The 17,515-nt window shown below is 50.7% G+C and overlaps 1 protein-coding gene across 1 annotated transcript in view; it reads right to left on the bottom strand.

Annotated features, from left to right (window-relative positions):
• The window catches only part of PPA2 (inorganic pyrophosphatase 2), a 560,296-nt gene that overhangs the window by 106,193 nt on the left and 436,588 nt on the right, over positions 1-17,515 (bottom strand). Inside the window, exon 9 of the mRNA XM_086962038.1 lies at positions 11,415-11,500. Within this exon, the coding sequence (XP_086818164.1) occupies positions 11,415-11,500 (86 nt within the window). The remainder of the gene's footprint in view (positions 1-11,414; positions 11,501-17,515) is intronic.

The following is a 17,515-nucleotide window of genomic DNA, read 5'->3' as shown; positions in this document are numbered from 1 at the left end:
CTGCAGGACTGGATGGGATCCCGATGGAATTTTATAAAACGTACATTGATTTTATGGCTCCGGTATTGAGGGAGGTATACGAAGACGCTCTGGAGGTGGGCCACTTGCCCCCCTCGATGCGTACAGCTTTAATTACCTCACTTTTGAAGCCAGGTAAGCCAGCAGATAAATGTGACTCTTACAGACCACTCTCATTGCTTAATTGTGATGCGAAAATCCTGGCTAAACTAATTGCTACTCGTATCAGTCTCCTTCTCCCGAACCTGATCTTACCCGACCAGTCAGGCTTTGTACCTGGCAGAGCTATATCGCACAATTTGCGTACCTTCTTTACAGTCCTAAATTCGGTGTCCGATGACCTACCAATGGCAGCCATTTTCCTTGATGCCACCAAGGCGTTCGACACCTTGGAGTGGAACTATGTGTTCCAGGTGATGGGGCGCATGGGGTTCCCGGTCCTATTCCTCTCATGGATCAGGCTGCTATACCAGGACCCAGTGGCCAAGGTACTTGTCAATGGGAGGCTCTCCTCTGAGTTCCCAGTTACTAGGGGTACCAGGCAGGGATGCCCCTTGTCACCTCTGCTGTTTGCTATTGCTACAGAGCCACTCGCAGCAAAATTGAGACAACATCACAATGACAAGGCGCTGAGATGTTTCCAACGACAAAGTTATATATCTGTACGCAGACGATATTACTTTATATGTGCGCAATCCTAGCACTAATTTAAATCCAGTCCTGCGAGAGTTTATTCGCTTTGGCAGGCTCTCGGGAGTCCAGATCACTTGGAGCAAGTCCTGTATATTTCCTCTTACGGCCTCCACCATACAGTTTCCGATGGACTACCCCATTGCGTGGTGTGAAGGTGACTTTAAATACCTGGGTATCCAAATAGAAAAAGACAGGGATGAACTAATGAGGGCCAATTACGGTACGGCAATGAATCGTATCACAGACAATGTGGCCCGCTGGATCACACTACCTCTATCCATGGCGGGTAGGACATCCTTGATCAAAATGGTGATTCTGCCACAGTTACTATACTTATTTTTAAATATTCCTTATTACCCAGGCAGGTACTTTTTTAAACAACTTAGGACGGAACTCATCAGACTAGTGTGGGGCGGGAAATCGCCTCGGCTCAAGTGGGATATACTTATTAAACCGTTCAGCCAGGGAGGGTTCGGCGTACCAGACTTTGAGCTCTATTATCAAGCTGCCCAGGTCCATTATGCCTTCTACTGGGTGGGTGAAACAGCCTCGCTACATGCCTCAACTGGCGGCGGAGCACTGGCTGGCCCACCCTATCCCAATTGAATGTGCGCTCTATACATTGTTTCCCTGCAGAGATAAGACGCACACACCAGTATCGAGCACAGTGACTGCTTGGACCCAATTAACTCTTAAGTTGGAGACTGACCTGCTGTACGCGCCGCTCCTGCCCCTCGCATATCACCCAAGTATGCCCCTACTACAAGAGGCAGGATTTCGTAAACTACTTCACAGGATAAATGTCGAAACATGGGGGGACTTGTATCATGAAGGAACATTCAGGTCTATGGAGCATCTCTGTGAAGGCGCATCGGTTGTCTCCACTCGATATCTTTCTCTATATTAGACTTCGCCAAGGAATTAAAGCGCTTACACCCGACTTCCCAAGGGAGCCTCAGACCGTTGTACCGTTGCAGCGCATGCTCCAAGATGACACACCCAATAAGCTAGTGTTGACAATCTACAGGTCGGTCCACTCGCTGATAACCGCCCCTCAACTACCGGGCAGGACTAAATGGGAGCTGGAGCTGGGAGAACCCCTAACAGACAAACAATGGGAATTCTGCCTACAGCCAGGTAAGCCAGCAGATAAATGTGACTCTTACAGACCACTCTCATTGCTTAATTGTGATGCGAAAATCCTGGCTAAACTAATTGCTAGTAGTCCTCTAGTAGCAGATTCAGAATTATTCATTATAAATTTATACATAGACTGTACTACACTCTGGCGCGTATGCATAGATTCCAGCTCCGCGCCTCGGACAACTGTGATAGATGTCATGCACCAGGGGCAGATTTTCTACACCTAGCATGGGAGTGTGAAGTAGTGCAGAGGTATTGGAGTCAGGTGTTTACTGCATTGTCAAAAATGATCAACATGGAGGTAGACCCATCCCCTATACTTGCACTCTTGGGATACGTAGAACCTATACAAGCGGCACACCGTAAATTTACCGCGCTTGCTTTTCTGATTGCAAAGAGAAGGGTTGCGTGTAGATGGGGCAGGGGCAGGGCCCCCAAATTTAAGGACTGGCTGCATGACTTAACCTACTGTCAGGAACAGATTAACACTTATTCCGAGCTACTACCGGTGTCCACACGCCCCACGGATATTTGGGCACCATTACAATGTTACTTGCGCAGAGAGGAAGGATCGGCGAGAGATGAACAGACTTCTTTGATACACAGCGACCGTGCTCCTGTGATGTGCTTCTGGGTGCCTCTGGTAATGTCTAATTGCGAAGGGAGAGATGGGGGTGCTGAGGGACACTTAGGAAAGCTACGTGGGCCTTGAAGAGTGGTAGTAATGATGTGTGCTCAGGTGGAATACAGGGTAGCACGCACAGTGGTATGAGACAGAACTGAAATACCTGTTACACCTCTGTAAACGATGTTTTGCCAACAGGATTGTTATTCATATTTATAGTCAGGCCATATGGGCAGGTGGAGAAGTGTTGTGGAACTGCGATGGGTGAGCTGCGGCCAACTATGATATATTATGACTGATTGAATTCACATGTCCTGCCTCTGTACATGCAATGAATGTTTTTCTTTTTTGTATAAGATATGCAATGTGTACTCGTGAATGCACCTTTGGTTCGATGTACTATCGCTTAAAAAACTGAAAAATAAAGTTTAAAAAAAATCCACTTACCTGAAAGCCGCCTCCTCTCCTCTGTTCAACGCAGGAAACCAGGAAACAGAAATCCCAGAGGATTCCAGACTCCCGTAATAAATCACTACGCTGTAGTTACCAGCATGTCACAGCTCTGTCAAGTGTCACACATCCGGTGTGACACTAACGCATTTTAAGGTACATTACCGCATTACCGCATGCAAAAGGATTGTCACGCAAATCAGCATATTTAAAAGCTGAGTGTAGTATTTGAGGTTGTCACTGTCAAGCCTGAGTGACTGTCAAGCCTGAGTAAAACTGAGAGTCTGTGGCATCGTGCAGCCTGTTGCTTATGCGCGCTGCTCCAGCAGACTTGGAGTTCAGCTAAGCTAAGGCTGCAGGCAGCTTTATTTCAGCTGCTAAAATCTATCATGATTGAATCTAACTGCCGCGGCTCGACTCTTACTGGCAGGCTGATGTCATCACGGTGGGACGTCACTGTGGAAGCGCGCGCAGTTTATTTTGGGCGCTTGGTGCCCCTGGATAGTTTGCGGGCGGCGCAGCATGTCATCATCTTTAGAGGTAGCGCTGGCATGTCCTGCTTCCAGAGAGCGCGGGGAGCAATTAAAAATGTTGGTGCGAGCAGGACTTACACTGGTTTGCAGGCGGTCGGGAAATCATGGTGCTCGCCCCGTAGCACACTGCTATTCGCACCACACTAAGACCTGCCCAGCCCACCGCGATGTGGGCCAAGGGAGGCCAGGAGCTAAATGTTCACGCCGCCCGCTGGCAGATATTTTTCAGCAGGCAGTCCGGAGGGCCGACGGTGAGAGGCTGAGGCTGATCGTCTCCGGTGCAGAGTTAGAGTCGCGCTTCACAAGGCCTGCGCTGATTGCTAGCGCAGGGGTGGAGGCGCGCAGCGTACACCAGTCAGCCGCACACCCAGGGCTAGTCGGAAGTGACGTGTCCGAGCACACGCTTTCCATTTATTGATTCCCCGCAGGCCACGCCTGGCCTGCGGATGAGGGGATGCATGCGTGCGACAACTAGAGTGCTAACAGCACTACATCCCTATCCAACTTTACAAACTTTGATATTGTTCTCACAAATGTTCCTGAATCAGGGTGACCAGTCTATCATAGTCCCAATATAAAACACTGTACTTGCGTGTCTCTTGTTGACGACTTCAGGGACTCAGCTGACAGGCATAGTCCTTTAGCTTCTGACTCGGAGGTGGATTGGGCCGTAAGTTGTATCGTGGGAGCTGGCTTCGACCATATTCCCGGTGGTGTGGGGTGCTCCTGGTGGGGGTTTGTGTCGTTGATGATCCACTCTCTGGCTCCGGCCTTACTTCTTGTGTCCCTGCTGGCGAGCTGTTCTCCTCTTCTGGCGTTGAGGCCCTGGGTGATGCCCCCGCATTGTCCAACGATTCCAGATTGTTGGTTAGCCCAGAGGGTATCACTTTGAACCACGAGGTGTTTCTTGACACTCTTTCCCCTTCCTTGCGCGCGGTCACCATAGTTCCTTTTGTGGCTGTCACGATCCACGGTCCCGGTTCGTAGGGCGTCTGAAACTTCCCTCCAGGACGTCTGTTCCGAATGACCACTTGGTCTCCCCGGCACAGCCGCCGTGGCGTTGCTCTTCGACGCTGACTTGCTTGCTGATTGTTCTGTCGCCTCCGCTCCTGGGTTTCCTCTGTGTTATTCGGGGTCGACACCATCCCCGGGGCAGTGGGAAGGAGGTCTCTGCGTTGGCCTTGGAACATGAGGGCCCACGGACTTCTCTGGGTGGTGCAGTGAGCGTATTCCCGTAGGAAATCATGCAGTCTCTGTTCAGGATCTGCTTGCTCTACCATCGCTATCCGAAACATCTTGTTTAGAGTTCGCATAAACCTTTCGGCCTCCCCATTTGCTTGCGGCCATTGGGGTGTTATGCGCCGGTGTGTGATGCCTCTGGCCTTCAGGAAGGTTGCGAACTCTGCTCCCTGGAACGGTGGTCCATTGTCGCTTTTCAGTTCTTCCGGGTATCCAAACATGGAGAATAATTTTTCTAATGCTGGCCCCACATGTGTGAAGGCAGTGGAGTCGATCCTTTCAACGAACGGGTATTTCGAGTATGAATCAATGGCCACCAGTGTGTGTCCTTCTCCTGGAAAACTTCCGAAGTCCACACTTATTTTGGTCCACGGGGTGGTGCAGGCCTCCTCCGTGATGATCGCGGCCGGCCTCTCCAGATCACCCGTCAGTTGACACGATAGGCAGTTCTTCACATAGTCTTCTACCATATTCTCCAGCTCGGGAAACCACACCTTCTCCCGCATGCGGGCCTTCATTTTCGTTGCGCCTTGGTGGCCGCCGTGGGCGAGTTGCGTAGCTCGATGCCTAAGGCGTTGTGGTATCACTAGTCGCGTCCCTCTTAGTAGCACGCCGTCGTCGGTGGCACTGAGTTCATGACGGACATGCCAGAACTTTGTGAGGGCCTCCTTGTCCGCTGCTGTCCAGGTGTTGGGGGGGGTGTAGGTAATTGGCCCAGGTTCCTTCCTGGATGGTTTGCAGCGATCTCAGGTATGGGTTGTCATCAGCGGCCGCTTCTTTGATTTCGCTGATGGTCATGCACAAGGGGCAGGATGTGAGTGCCACCCATCGGGCGTACTCTTCGCAGTCATCATTGGTGGAGGTCGGCTCCTGAGGTAGTGGAAGGCGCGATAGATAGTCCGCCGGGTTCTTGGCTCCTGGCCAATACACCACCTCCATTCCATATGATTGCAGCTGGATCACCCATCTTTCAATGCGTGGTGGTGGATGCGGGGCCGTGCCCTTGAAGAGGTGTACTAGAGGTTGGTGATCTGTGACCATAACGAAGGGGTGGCCCTGTAGGTAAAGGTGAAAATGGCTGCAGGCCCACTTGATCGCCAGGGCTTCCCACTCAATTTGGGCATACCTGGTCTCGGTGGGGGTCAAGGCCTTGCTAGCGAACGCTAGTGCTGTCCATTGTCCGGGCTCGTGCTCCTGGGTCAGGACTGCCCCCAGACCTACCGGGCTGGCGTCGACAATGACCTCGGTGCGTTTCCCAGGATCAAAGTAGGACAGTGTGGCGTTTTCCAGGAGGGCATCCTTGATGCTCTGGAATGCTTCATTTTCCTTAGTGCCCCACTGCCAAACGGCGTCCGTCTTGGAGAGGGCTCGTAGGGGTTCGCTTTTCGTGGCTAGACCCGGTATGAATCGGCCACAGTATGTGGCCATCCCGAGAAAGCTTCTCACCTCCGTTGGTGACTTGGGCGCTGGAGCGTCTTTGATGGACTTGGACTTTCTCGGGTCGACTTGAATTCCTTCCTGGTTAAATATGTAGCCAAAGAATTCGATCGATGACTGAAAGAATTGACATTTGTCTTTGTGGATTGTTGCTCCATATGCACTTAGTCTCTTCAGGACGTTCCGTAGATGTTTGTAATGGTCAGATGCGGTGGACGAATGTATTAGGATGTCATCGCTGACGTTGATGACTCCTGGCAGCCCGGATAGGAGTTCCCTAATGGTGTTTTGGAACACCTCAGCTGCTGACGATATCCCGAAGTTGAGGTGTTTGTAGTGCCTGAGGCCGAGGTGAGTGCTGAATGTTGTAATGAATCGGCTCTCCTCCGCAAGGGGTAGTTGATGATATCCAGCATTAAGATCAATTTTGGAGAACCATTTTGAGCCATTCACGTCGGCCACTATATCGTCCATCGTGGGCGTCAGGTGCCTCTCTCTCCGGATGGCTGTGTTCGGTAGCCGCATATCAATGCACAAACGGATTTCGCCCGGCTGTTTGGGCTTTTCGACGATGACCATGGGTGAAACCCAGGGGGTGGGCCCCGTCACCTTTTCAATAACCCCAAGATTCTCTAATTTCTCGAGTTCCTTCTCCACCAGGGGTCGGAGGTGGAAAGGTATCCGACGGTGGCGCAGGGCTGTGGGGGAGATCGATTTGTCGATGTGGAGTTTGATGGGGTCACACTTGATGCACCCTAGTCCCTTGAATAGTTCAGGGAAACGCTCCAGCAACTCGTCCACTTGGTGGGCTCGGATCCGGTTGGCAAAGGCTATTAGTTTCAGGTCCTCCGCCGTGTGGCTACTCAGTAGGGTGTCAGCCTCCCGGTTGATGATGTGGATTGTTGCCGTTACTTCCTCCTCATCTGCTCGGATGGGTACCACGATCTACCCCTTGAGGGGTAGGGGTGAATCCGCGCCATAGGCAAAGATTCTCGTTTTGGATGGTAGGACCTCGGGCGGGGACGCAGCTTGTTGAATTGTTGTAGTCCCATCACATTGACGGTGGCCCCCGTGTCAATGATCGCCTTCACTTCGCTCTGTCCCATTTGTACCACGCAGGTTGGCTGCGGTCTTCTCCGCTGCTTGAGTTCCCGGGCGAAGGAGACGACGTACGACTCTTCGTCTTCCGATTCCGAATCATCATTATAGACCGTGGGCAGGTGCTTCTCTGACTTCTCCGGGGCTGGATCAGCTAGTGACAATTGGCGGACTGCTTTAGTGGGTGTCCATGATTTCTTAGGGTTCCTCATCTGATTCTTCCTGCAGCAAACTGATGCAAAGTGGTTTGGGATTCCACAGTTCCCACAGGTCTGTCCCTGGGCCGGGCAGTCCATGGCCGCATGTGGTTCATGGCCACAGTATCCACAGCGGGCCTGAGGTGACTTCTTTCGATATCCTTTCTGTGCCTGACCACGTGTCCGAGGCCGCATGGCGTCCGCACGTTCTATCTTGACGTTTTCCGCCTTAATCGTGGTTTTATGCAGGGCCTGTTCCATGGCCGTCGCTCTGACGTCCGAGAGCTCGTGGGATCTGGCCAGGATGAGGATGTCTTCCAAGGAGATTCCGGGTTTACGGAGAATCTGGCCTCTCAAGGTCTTGTCCCTGCATCCCTGGATCAACTGTCTCCTTATGGCTCTGGGTTGATCCTCATCGGTGGAGCTGGCCAGCTCCCGGACGCGTGTGTGGAATTGATCCATAGTCTCTCCGTCTCGTTGACGTGCCTGTCCCAACTTGAATACCTCGAAGTCTACGTTCAATTGGGGATCAAAATGTCCGTTGAGAGCGGCGACCGCGGCAGCATAACTGGCTGCCGCACCCGTGTTGGGGAGGTGTTTGAAAAGTCTGAAGATCTCATCCCCTGCGTAGTGGAGTAGTAAGGATCTTTTTACTGCGTCATCCGTCTCTCGTGTGACTACAAAGTAGTTCTCTAGTCTTTCTAGCCAAATTTTCCAGCGAGGTGAGGCCGTGGACGGGTCGATTGCTTCGCTGAATGGCGGCAGGACCCCGCCTGCGGCGTGCTGGAAGGGGATATTAATGACAGGCGCTGCCGCATCTCCATCCCCCATTGCGGCGACTCCCAACTAGGGCGGTGATAACTTCTGTTCTAGTCAGTCCCCTTAGGACTTCGCAGCAGCACGTGTACCTGTGCACAGATCCACACCGTCTGCTCTCCCCGTGTCGCAAGTTTCCTCCTGCGCCACGTGCGCCGTGTCTGGCCAGCCTCTGGATGGTTGGGACTGCTCCAGACGAGTTTTCCGGTGTCCAGGGTGTAGGCAGTAGTCCCTCCAGGTGTCGGCACACTCCCCCGGGACACAGCAAGCCAAAAACGCGGTGCACGCAAGATGCGTGAGGATTTGTAGGGCGTTTTCCCGCTTCTCACGCGAAATGCGTGAGGTTTGGTAGGGCGCCGGTGCCGTGGACCACGCGAGATGCGTGAGGTTCAGCAAGGCTTCGCACAACTTCAAATCGGAGCACCGCGGGAATCAGCAGACGGCTCGCACCCTCACCGGAGGGCAGCCAGAGAGGGGGGGTCGCGTCCTAAGCAGGCAGGCAGTGTAGTGGCAGGGAGGAGTGCTCTGGCAGCAACAGCAGCAGGCTCACTGGCAGGAGCCAGAGTGTGCGCGGTCGGCGCCGCGGAAGAGGAGCGGACCGCTCCGTTGGGTGCAGGTGCACGGGCGAGGGTTGGGGCCCCTCCGCTCGTCGCCAGTGTAATGTGGTGAGGTCTTGGGGACAAGCCCTGCGCTGATCGCTAGCACAGGGGTGGAGGCGCGCAGCGTACACCAGTCAGCCGCACACCCAGGGCTAGTCGGAAGTGACGTGTCCGAGCACACGCCTTCCATTTATTGATTCCCCGCAGGCCACACCTGGCCTGCGGATGAGGGGATGCATGCGTGCGACAACTAGAGTGCTAACAGCACTACATAAGTTAACCAGCTTAGTCAAATTAACACAATGAATCATCACATAATGTAATGTTAAGAGAGCGCATGACGTATTACTCTAGTACTGCTGCTGCAGCAAGAGCTGTGCATATAAAGTGTGCGTGTGATATCTAATTCTACTTAATTGTCTCTGTCATTAATAGCAGACTATCTCTCATGAACACTGGGGTGACGTCTGCCTGTGCCCGGTGCATTTAAAGTGAGTGTGTGTGAGATTTCTCACTCTACCACCGCAGTGAACATTGCTGAGGGTCAGGTCCTTTCAGAGAGATGGGAATTGGATGTCCCGAGTTACATCCACCCGGATGTTTATTGCTCGACCCACCTGTAAGAAACACTTCCCATGGTTCCATTTGTAACCAAAAGCTGCATTACCTTCACAGTATATCGGCACCCGCCTGTGGTGCTTTCTATTTTCGAAAAATACTCTGCCATCTAGAAAATTAAAGCTTACAATTTGCTACTTAAAAATCGGAAATCGGAAATGAATGCATTTTAGCCAGAACTGTACTTTGCACAATTGAAAGGCAATGTTTGACTCTGGGGTTTATTTAAAAGCAATGGCATATTAACTTATTCCAAGAATAATGCATTCTTAATTGTGCACCGTGATCTCATGTAGTAGCAGGCAACCTTATGCAAAGCCCCCCAAAATGTCACTGGCTGGCTCAGACCTGTAACTTTCTCAATCACTGACCGAGTGTAACACTCATCTTGTGTTTCACCAACGTAACAGACACACTCTCGCTTCTGTCGTAGCCCTCATGGTTTTCTTGAGGTGATATTGTTACTCCCCTTCATACCAGACATTTAACAGTCGCTAGACTGAGTGACAACCCCCATTCTATCTACCCTTTTTGGTACAAGCTGGCTGTTGCGCTCTCAGTCCGAAGTTGGACAATTGTTTATTGGAATGACTCTTTCGGATGCATACACTGAGACATAAACAACAATGTGTTGCTTTTTGATGCTTTACCCTGGATAGTGCTTCACGTCTTTTTTAATTCCAACCAATGGCACCCGTATGTGTCCCAGGTGAGTCAAATATTAGATAGGAGTGTCTTTAAAGTCCCAGTAAACTGGACATTTTCGTTCATTCTCTCATTTTGATAGGAAGAGTTTCAGCCCATAGTAGTTAAGGGGGAACCTTTTTACCACTGAAACACTGCACAAATTTGTAAGCATTTCTTGAAGACGGGGCATTCTCTTGTGATTGCACCATGCACATTTCTGCCCCAGTTGTGGAGTGTGATATAAGCTGGCAATAACATTGTTTTAGAAGTAATACCTCCTGCAAGTTGCTGCCACTGGAGAAATGTAGTTGGTGTGTGAGCCATACGGTAAATTACATGGGCCATGCATGCCCCTTTCAGAAACGCTCACTGTTTTCATCCCACTTAAAACCCTGATGTCAAGCTCTTCCATTTCTGGTGCTTTACAGCACTTTTAAGATGATCTTAGAGATTCTCATTGCTTAAATGGCTGTAATTTCTATGTTTCCCTCATCGTCATTGCTTGATTTTGCTCGTGAGAAAGTGTCACTCATAGTCATTGAAATGTCACTCATAATTGCACTGAAATTCAGAACATGTCACACATAAGCAATCCGAAACCTTGGCAGCTATGATGTCAATAGCTTTGTGATTGGTCTGAGCACCTTGGTTCGGTACTCTGACAGGGACTGGGAGCCTTCTCCATGTTCTCCACACAGGCTGTACAATACAGACGATGGAGAAATTGCAAAGTGCACATGACTGTTTGACCAGCCCAAGATGGCTGGCCAGAAAGTCATGCACACTTAAAAAGTGCTTACCACTCCTCCCCCTGCTGTAGGCAGCCCAGCCTCACCCCACACCTAAAGCCAGGTCGGAAACTTTAAATGATAATAACATTGTGTTATTATCATTTTATTTTTCCTGTGGGATGACGCTCCTCCGCCTTAGCGAAGGAACCACCGCTGGTTTTGGGGCACTTTTTTTGTAAGCTTTGGAACGTTCCACCAATAGGCACCAAATTTGGCATGCTCCTTGCTTTAATTAGGAACAATAATCCTCTTGGAATTGTTACAAATTGGTTAAGAGAGAAACAATTACGAAAACAGCTTTCCCTGTGGAAATAGGTGTACTCACTGCCCAAACATAATTCGGTTATGTCACTATAGGACCAGACCAGCATTACTCCACAGAAAACAAACAAATACATAAATAAATAAATAAATAAATAATAACAATAAAAATTATTTCAGGGTTCCAAAATTCTTCTAAAATGACTCACCAATTAATTGAACCACCATCAACTTGTTTCAGGATCAGCTTTTTCCAGTATTCGTGCGTAGCGTTGATAATGTTGTGAGCAAACATCTGTGGCAGAAACAAATCGTAAGTGCAGAATAAAGAAGAAATGTATGCGTTTTGATAATGCTCTGAACATGCTGATTCCACACGTCTGATAGATTATGTTACAGGTTTTTTTTCCTTAGTCGAAGAATTTTAAAGTATAGAATAGTAAAACATGTGCTCGTTTTGGCGCATTTTGGTACTTAAATAAAATGGATGTTGATTGCGCTGTACAGGTAAGCCATAAAAAATGCACCTATCAGGCAAGACTGACTCTACTTAAGACAGTATCTAGGCACGCCCAAAAACTTTTACAACATTAAAAGAATACAATCATTACAAATTCAAAATGTGCGTTTGGGCATGCTAAACCAACCACTGAAGGGTCTTAGAGCTCAGATCTGGACAAGATTTTTGCTGCCTCTATGGAGTAAGAATGAACACTTATTTTGCTCGTTAACCCCCAACCCCACCCCCCAACATTACTGAGGTCCCCGAGAAGATTGTGTTTAATGAAAAGTTTTCCCAAGTAGGCTAGAGCAGGGTTTCCAAGCTTTTCTGTAGTAAAAGCTACTTATATTCAATGAAAAACCTCCCGAGCTACTATTATTATTAGAGTTTTAATACTGACCAAATCAGACAAGAAAGAATACATTAGTGGCCGCCATGTGCCTGATTACCAGCAGTGCATCAGGCACGGTTCTCAGCAGGAATGTAAAAAAATGGTTTGCTAAATGAACTCCCTGCAAACTGAGGACTCTCTAATGTTTTATCTGTGCCTGTGTTAATGAACTGGAAAATGAAGCTGGTTACCTATTTAATGCATACCGCATTAAGGAACAGAATATTTTTGTATGTATAAAGCTCCCGTAGGTCTCTTAAGGTATCAGTTTTATATCATGTGTCATGAATTGCAATTGTTTTCACTCGTCTTATCTGTATTAGACCTTTTAATCATATTAATGTGTTTTATCATTGTTCATGACAGTTTACACAGCACCCTAAAATGTTTTAATACCTTTTGTACTAACCGTGTTTTATGCTTGGGAACACTTCCATTTTTATGTAAATGTGCTTTTATGACAGAGCTGTTGAATAATGCTTTTTGGATTGGATTGGTTTGCTAAATGTAGAATCCCTCTACATGGGTATTAATAAACAGCCATGGCTGCAAAGCCCCTAGTTAATAATAGTAATCAGCTGACCTAAACATCATCTTGTGAGTCCTGAAAATGTACACATATTTGTCTTGAATACACACTTTTCAATTTTGGAATACATATAGTAATTCAATCAAGCAAAAGCTTCCAATTTAGTAGTCTGGCTGCACACAGGAGAGCTACCCATTGTAAAAGCCTGGTCTAGAGCAAGCAGAAATTCACATCAGAGCAGAGCTCAATTAAGTGATTCTAATGTGCAGCCCATTGGGCAACCTTTAATCGCTAGACCTCACAAAGGAACTAGTGGTCTGGCTGGGAAAGCAGCCAAAGAAAGGTGGAGCTGGAATGACAATACAAACTATCTGTTACAGCCTCTACTAGTCTGATATATGGACATGCGCATAAGCAACTAGTAAGGGCTACATGTTCCAGAAATGTAAAAGAGGTTCCCCTTGCCCCGAAAGGTGTGGAAGAAGTGCTAAATCAGAGGACAATCTACCTGATGAATTTACTCCCCCGCGGGGGCTGTACGATGAAGGAAATTTCTCTCCCCACCCCTCGTACTCTTGGGTATGTCCCTCTGATCCACCGTCCTTCTTTCTTCTGTACCCTGAGGTACCCATTGCTTCTCCGGAGACCGTATGTTCTGCTGGTCTACTCAGGTACTATCCACTGACCCCCAAACCAATGGTATATGCCGTTCATCACCATATCCACCTACAACTCTGTAAGCATGTCTCCCTTCTCCCAGATCTGCAAAGCAAATACACAGCTCATGATTTCAATGAGTACACCCCATCCTGTTGCCATAAACACCAACCCTATAATGTAGATTCTATGTCAGGACCGGAGGCTTCAGATTATGCTTATTCTTCCTTCGCTTTATTTCACCATAAAAAACACAGCAGCTCAGGAAAAAATTCTCAACACAATGCTCAAAGGAACAAAGAGCACACAAAATAACTTTGTAAGTCCCAAGAACTACAAGTCCCATGAGTCCAGCCCTGGTCATCCAAACGCAGTCCTTCCACTATGTCCGCCACCAGGCAGAAAGCTAGTCCTTCCTTGAGCTTCCTCCTCTTTCTTCGCTGCTCACGCAGCCAGTTTAGTGCCCTTTATGTTTTTCTAGTTGTTCGATTTCGTTCTTAATATTAGAGTGTGTGATGCTCTAGCGCTTGTTGGGGGCTTATCGCGGCGTTGTTTGCCTTTCAGAGCCCCGACCGCGGGAGCGCTTTCTCGCTCCTTTCGCAGTTTTTGCCAGAGTGTTGGTGCGGTGCGGAAGACGCCCGCCAGAGGGCGCTCGAACGTCTCACTGGCTCCTCGGCGCTCTCCTCACACTGGGAGAAGCGCGGAGGAGTCAGACAGCGTCGGAGCCTTGCCCTCGCCACCCCTTCACGCCCGGTAAAACCGGGTCTGTATTACTGCCCCTCACACATTTGACGCCCTCTTAAGGGTCCGTATAGCGGCTGTTGACCGCGTGAAACGCCGGAAGGCGAGTTGTGCACTGGATTTGTCTGTGTGTGGTGAACGCGCTGTGGGGGTGGTTTAGACCCAGTCCAGTGTGAGGGTCTGCGCGTTTAGGGGTCACAGTGCAACCCCGATTGCCAGGTACCTTGGCCCATAAATTAATTGCAGCCCTTGGGACTGCCCACATTCTGCCCACAGACACCCGGTGGGGTAGGCAGCTCTGTCATCCTCCCTAGTTTGGTTCACAAGGCTAGGATGGAAGAAGATGGCTATTTTGAGGAATCTAACTCCTATCTCCAAGATGATGAATTTTATCAGGCGGTTGACAATTCAATCTACCGCTGCGTGACTGAGATAGTGGGACCCATGGAGGACCCCCTTTCAGCACGTATTGTAGAGGAGTGCCAGAAGTTAGCGTCTGCCCATTTACAAGGTTCTTCTAACCTCCCGGGGCCCTCGTCTGAGGGTCCACCGGCCCCCAAAAAGCCGTGCAAGGAAGGGGCTCCGTCGGGGGCACAGGGGCTGGACAGAGACGCATTCGAGCGTCTCAGGGATGCTTTCCTGGCTAAAGCGTCTTCTGCCTCTTCTGCGCCACTTTCGGGCCCTGATCCTTCATTGGACGCGGGGACCGCTCCCCCGTCTCCGGGGCTATCCTCGACCGATACGGACGAAAATGGGGAATCTGAGCGCTCTTGGCGCCCCTCGGGCTCGACCGTGACCTTACCACGGGATGGTTCGGGCATGTTGGACCCGGATGAGATAGTGCATCCGAGATCCGCGGCTTGGACACCGGGTGAGACCGTGGCGAAGTTCGTGGCGGGTCGCCTGCGCAAACCCTTAGAGAAAGAAGCTAGGGGTTGCCTGCGAGGTGAATGTCCGAGGCCCACACTAGAAGGCAAGGTGGCCCTGACGCCTGAGTTAGATGGGAAAATGGCCACTTTCTTAGCCAAGTTTATGAAGGACCCGCGCAAAGGCATTGACCGTTCTTGGCGGTCATGCCAGGATAAGCTATTTGACGCGGTCGGGCCCGCCACAAAGATTCTTGACATGGCGGAGGAGCCGAAAGCCAACGGTACCGTCATTTCCCCTGAGGTTTTGTCTAACTAGGCCCAGAGAGTAATAATTTTCCTTGGGAACGCTAACTGCGCCCTTTCCACAGAGCGTAGGAGATCCCTGCTCATCAAACTGGATCCCAAGTTGGGAGACTTGGCTTCGTCAGAAGCGGGGGCGGTAGCCCAGGGTGGCCTTTTTGGGGAACCCTTCATCAGGGAACTAGGTAAATTTGTCTCCACGTTTACCTCCTTGGACAAGGCGCAGTCCAGCATTAAACGCGTTTTTCAACAGCGTTTTTCTGGAGGGGCCGGTCACGGAAGGGGCCGCGCGACCGGCCGAGGGCAGAATGCCAATAACAGGGGTCAAGGCTCCGGCAGAGGGCAGTACCAGACCTCTGCCAACTTCAACAATTTCTATCCCACAAGAGGGCAGCGCTTTGGCAGCAGAGGCTTCCGCAGGAACCCAGGACCCAACAATACTAACGGTGAGTGTCCTTTCTTTGGATCACGTTCCCATAGGTGGGAGACTGGCAACCTTTTACGAGGAATGGGCGTCGCTTACTGCCGACGCATGGATATTACAAACCGTCCGTGGTTTTCACATAGAGTTCTACGATCAGCCATTTCAGGAGTGTTCGCCACGGCCGATTGTGTTTTCAGAGCCCGACGCGCTCTTGATCGACGGGGAGGTCAAAGACTTGCTATGCAAGGGAGCCATCTGTCGATCAACGCGCCACCCCGCTGGTTTCATCAGCAATGTGTTCCTGGTGGACAAGACAGATGGGGGCAAACGTCCGGTGATCAACCTCAGGGAGTTCAACGGGTGGTTGGTCTACCGGCATTTCAAGATGGAGGGGATCCACCTCCTTCGAGACGTGCTTCTCCCTCTGGATTGGATGGTGAGGTTGGATCTCAAAGATGCCTACTTGGTGATTCCTATCCACCCTCCGCACCGTCGTTTCCTACAGTTTTGCTGGAGAGATCCGGTGTTCGAGTTCACCGCCCTTCCATTCGGGCTTTCCTCGGCCCCGTGGTGCTTCACGAAGGTGTTGCACCCGGTGGTGGAGTTCCTGCGAGGTCAGGGTATTCGGATGTTGGTGTATTTAGACGACATCCTTTTGATGGGCCAGTGTCCAGTGGTCTTGGCGGGTCAGCTTCGGCAAACCGTCTCGCTCCTGCAACGGCTGGGGTTCATGATCAACGGCCCCAAGTCAGCTCTGGTTCCCACTCAGAAACTTACCTTTCTAGGTTTTGTTATAGATTCAGTCGAGGCTACGCTCAGTCTCCCCTCAAGGAAAAATCGCCAAGATCAGACATTTGTTACGACAGACGATCGCAAAGGATCGGACGTCGTTGCGTCACATAGCCAGAGTGGTGGAGCTCCTGTCGTCCTCCATCCAGGCGATCTTCCCGGGGCCGTTACACTACAGAGCGCTTCAACGCCTCAAGGCCCACCACCTGCGACGGGGTATGACCTACGACCAGATGGTGCCCCTTACGGAGGAGGTGAAAGAGGAGATGTCTTGGTGGCTCACGCACATGGAGGCGTGGAATGGGCGTGCGATCTTCCGATCGGTCCCGGATTTGGTCATCAAGTCCGACGCCAGCAGGTCGGGCTGGGGGGCCCGATGCGGGGACTTCTCCACCGGCGGCGTCTGGTCTTCCGACGAGCAACAGTTACATATCAACTGTTTGGAGCTCCTAGCGGGGTCCTTTGCGGTGCGTTGCCGTACCAAGGATTCGGCGACAGCCTGTGTCCTGCTGAAAATGGACAACGTCTCGGCGGTCCGCTACGTGAACCAACTGGGATGTCCGCCTCTCGAGCGTTGGCGAATTTAGCGAAGACTTTCTGGGACTAGTGTCTCTCCCGACACATTTCGGTGACGGCGGAATACTTGCCGGGCCACGTCAATCAAGTGGCGGATAGGCATTCCAGACATCTGCGGGATTCCAGTCAATGGATGTTGGATCCCCGAGTGTTTCAGTGGATCACCGATCTGTGGGGTCAGTTTACGGTGGATCTGTTTGCGTCCCGACTGGACCACCAGCTCCCGCGGTTCTACAGTTGGAGGCTGGATCCCCTGGCGGAGGCCACGGACGCCTTCCTGCAGGATTGGAGTCGGGATCGGCCTTATGCTTTCCCCCCATTCTCGATGGTGGTCCGAGCGGCGGCCCAGCTGCGCCGTCAGGGGGCGGACTTGGTGTTGATCACGCCACTTTGGAGATCTCAAGTCTGGTTTCCAGTTCTTCTGGAACTTTCTTGGGATTTTCCAATCTTACTCCCCCAGTTTCCTCACCTCCTGCTGAATCCGAGTCGGGAGCCGCATCCTCTCATCACTCGGAGTTCGCTCCGCCTCATG

This window comes from Lissotriton vulgaris, chromosome 3_1, assembly GCF_964263255.1.
Source record: "Lissotriton vulgaris chromosome 3_1, aLisVul1.2, whole genome shotgun sequence".
In the NCBI taxonomy this organism is placed as follows: domain Eukaryota; kingdom Metazoa; phylum Chordata; class Amphibia; order Caudata; family Salamandridae; genus Lissotriton; species Lissotriton vulgaris.
Note: the sequence above shows the minus strand (reverse complement) of the source record. Positions and strands in the feature narration are given on the sequence as shown.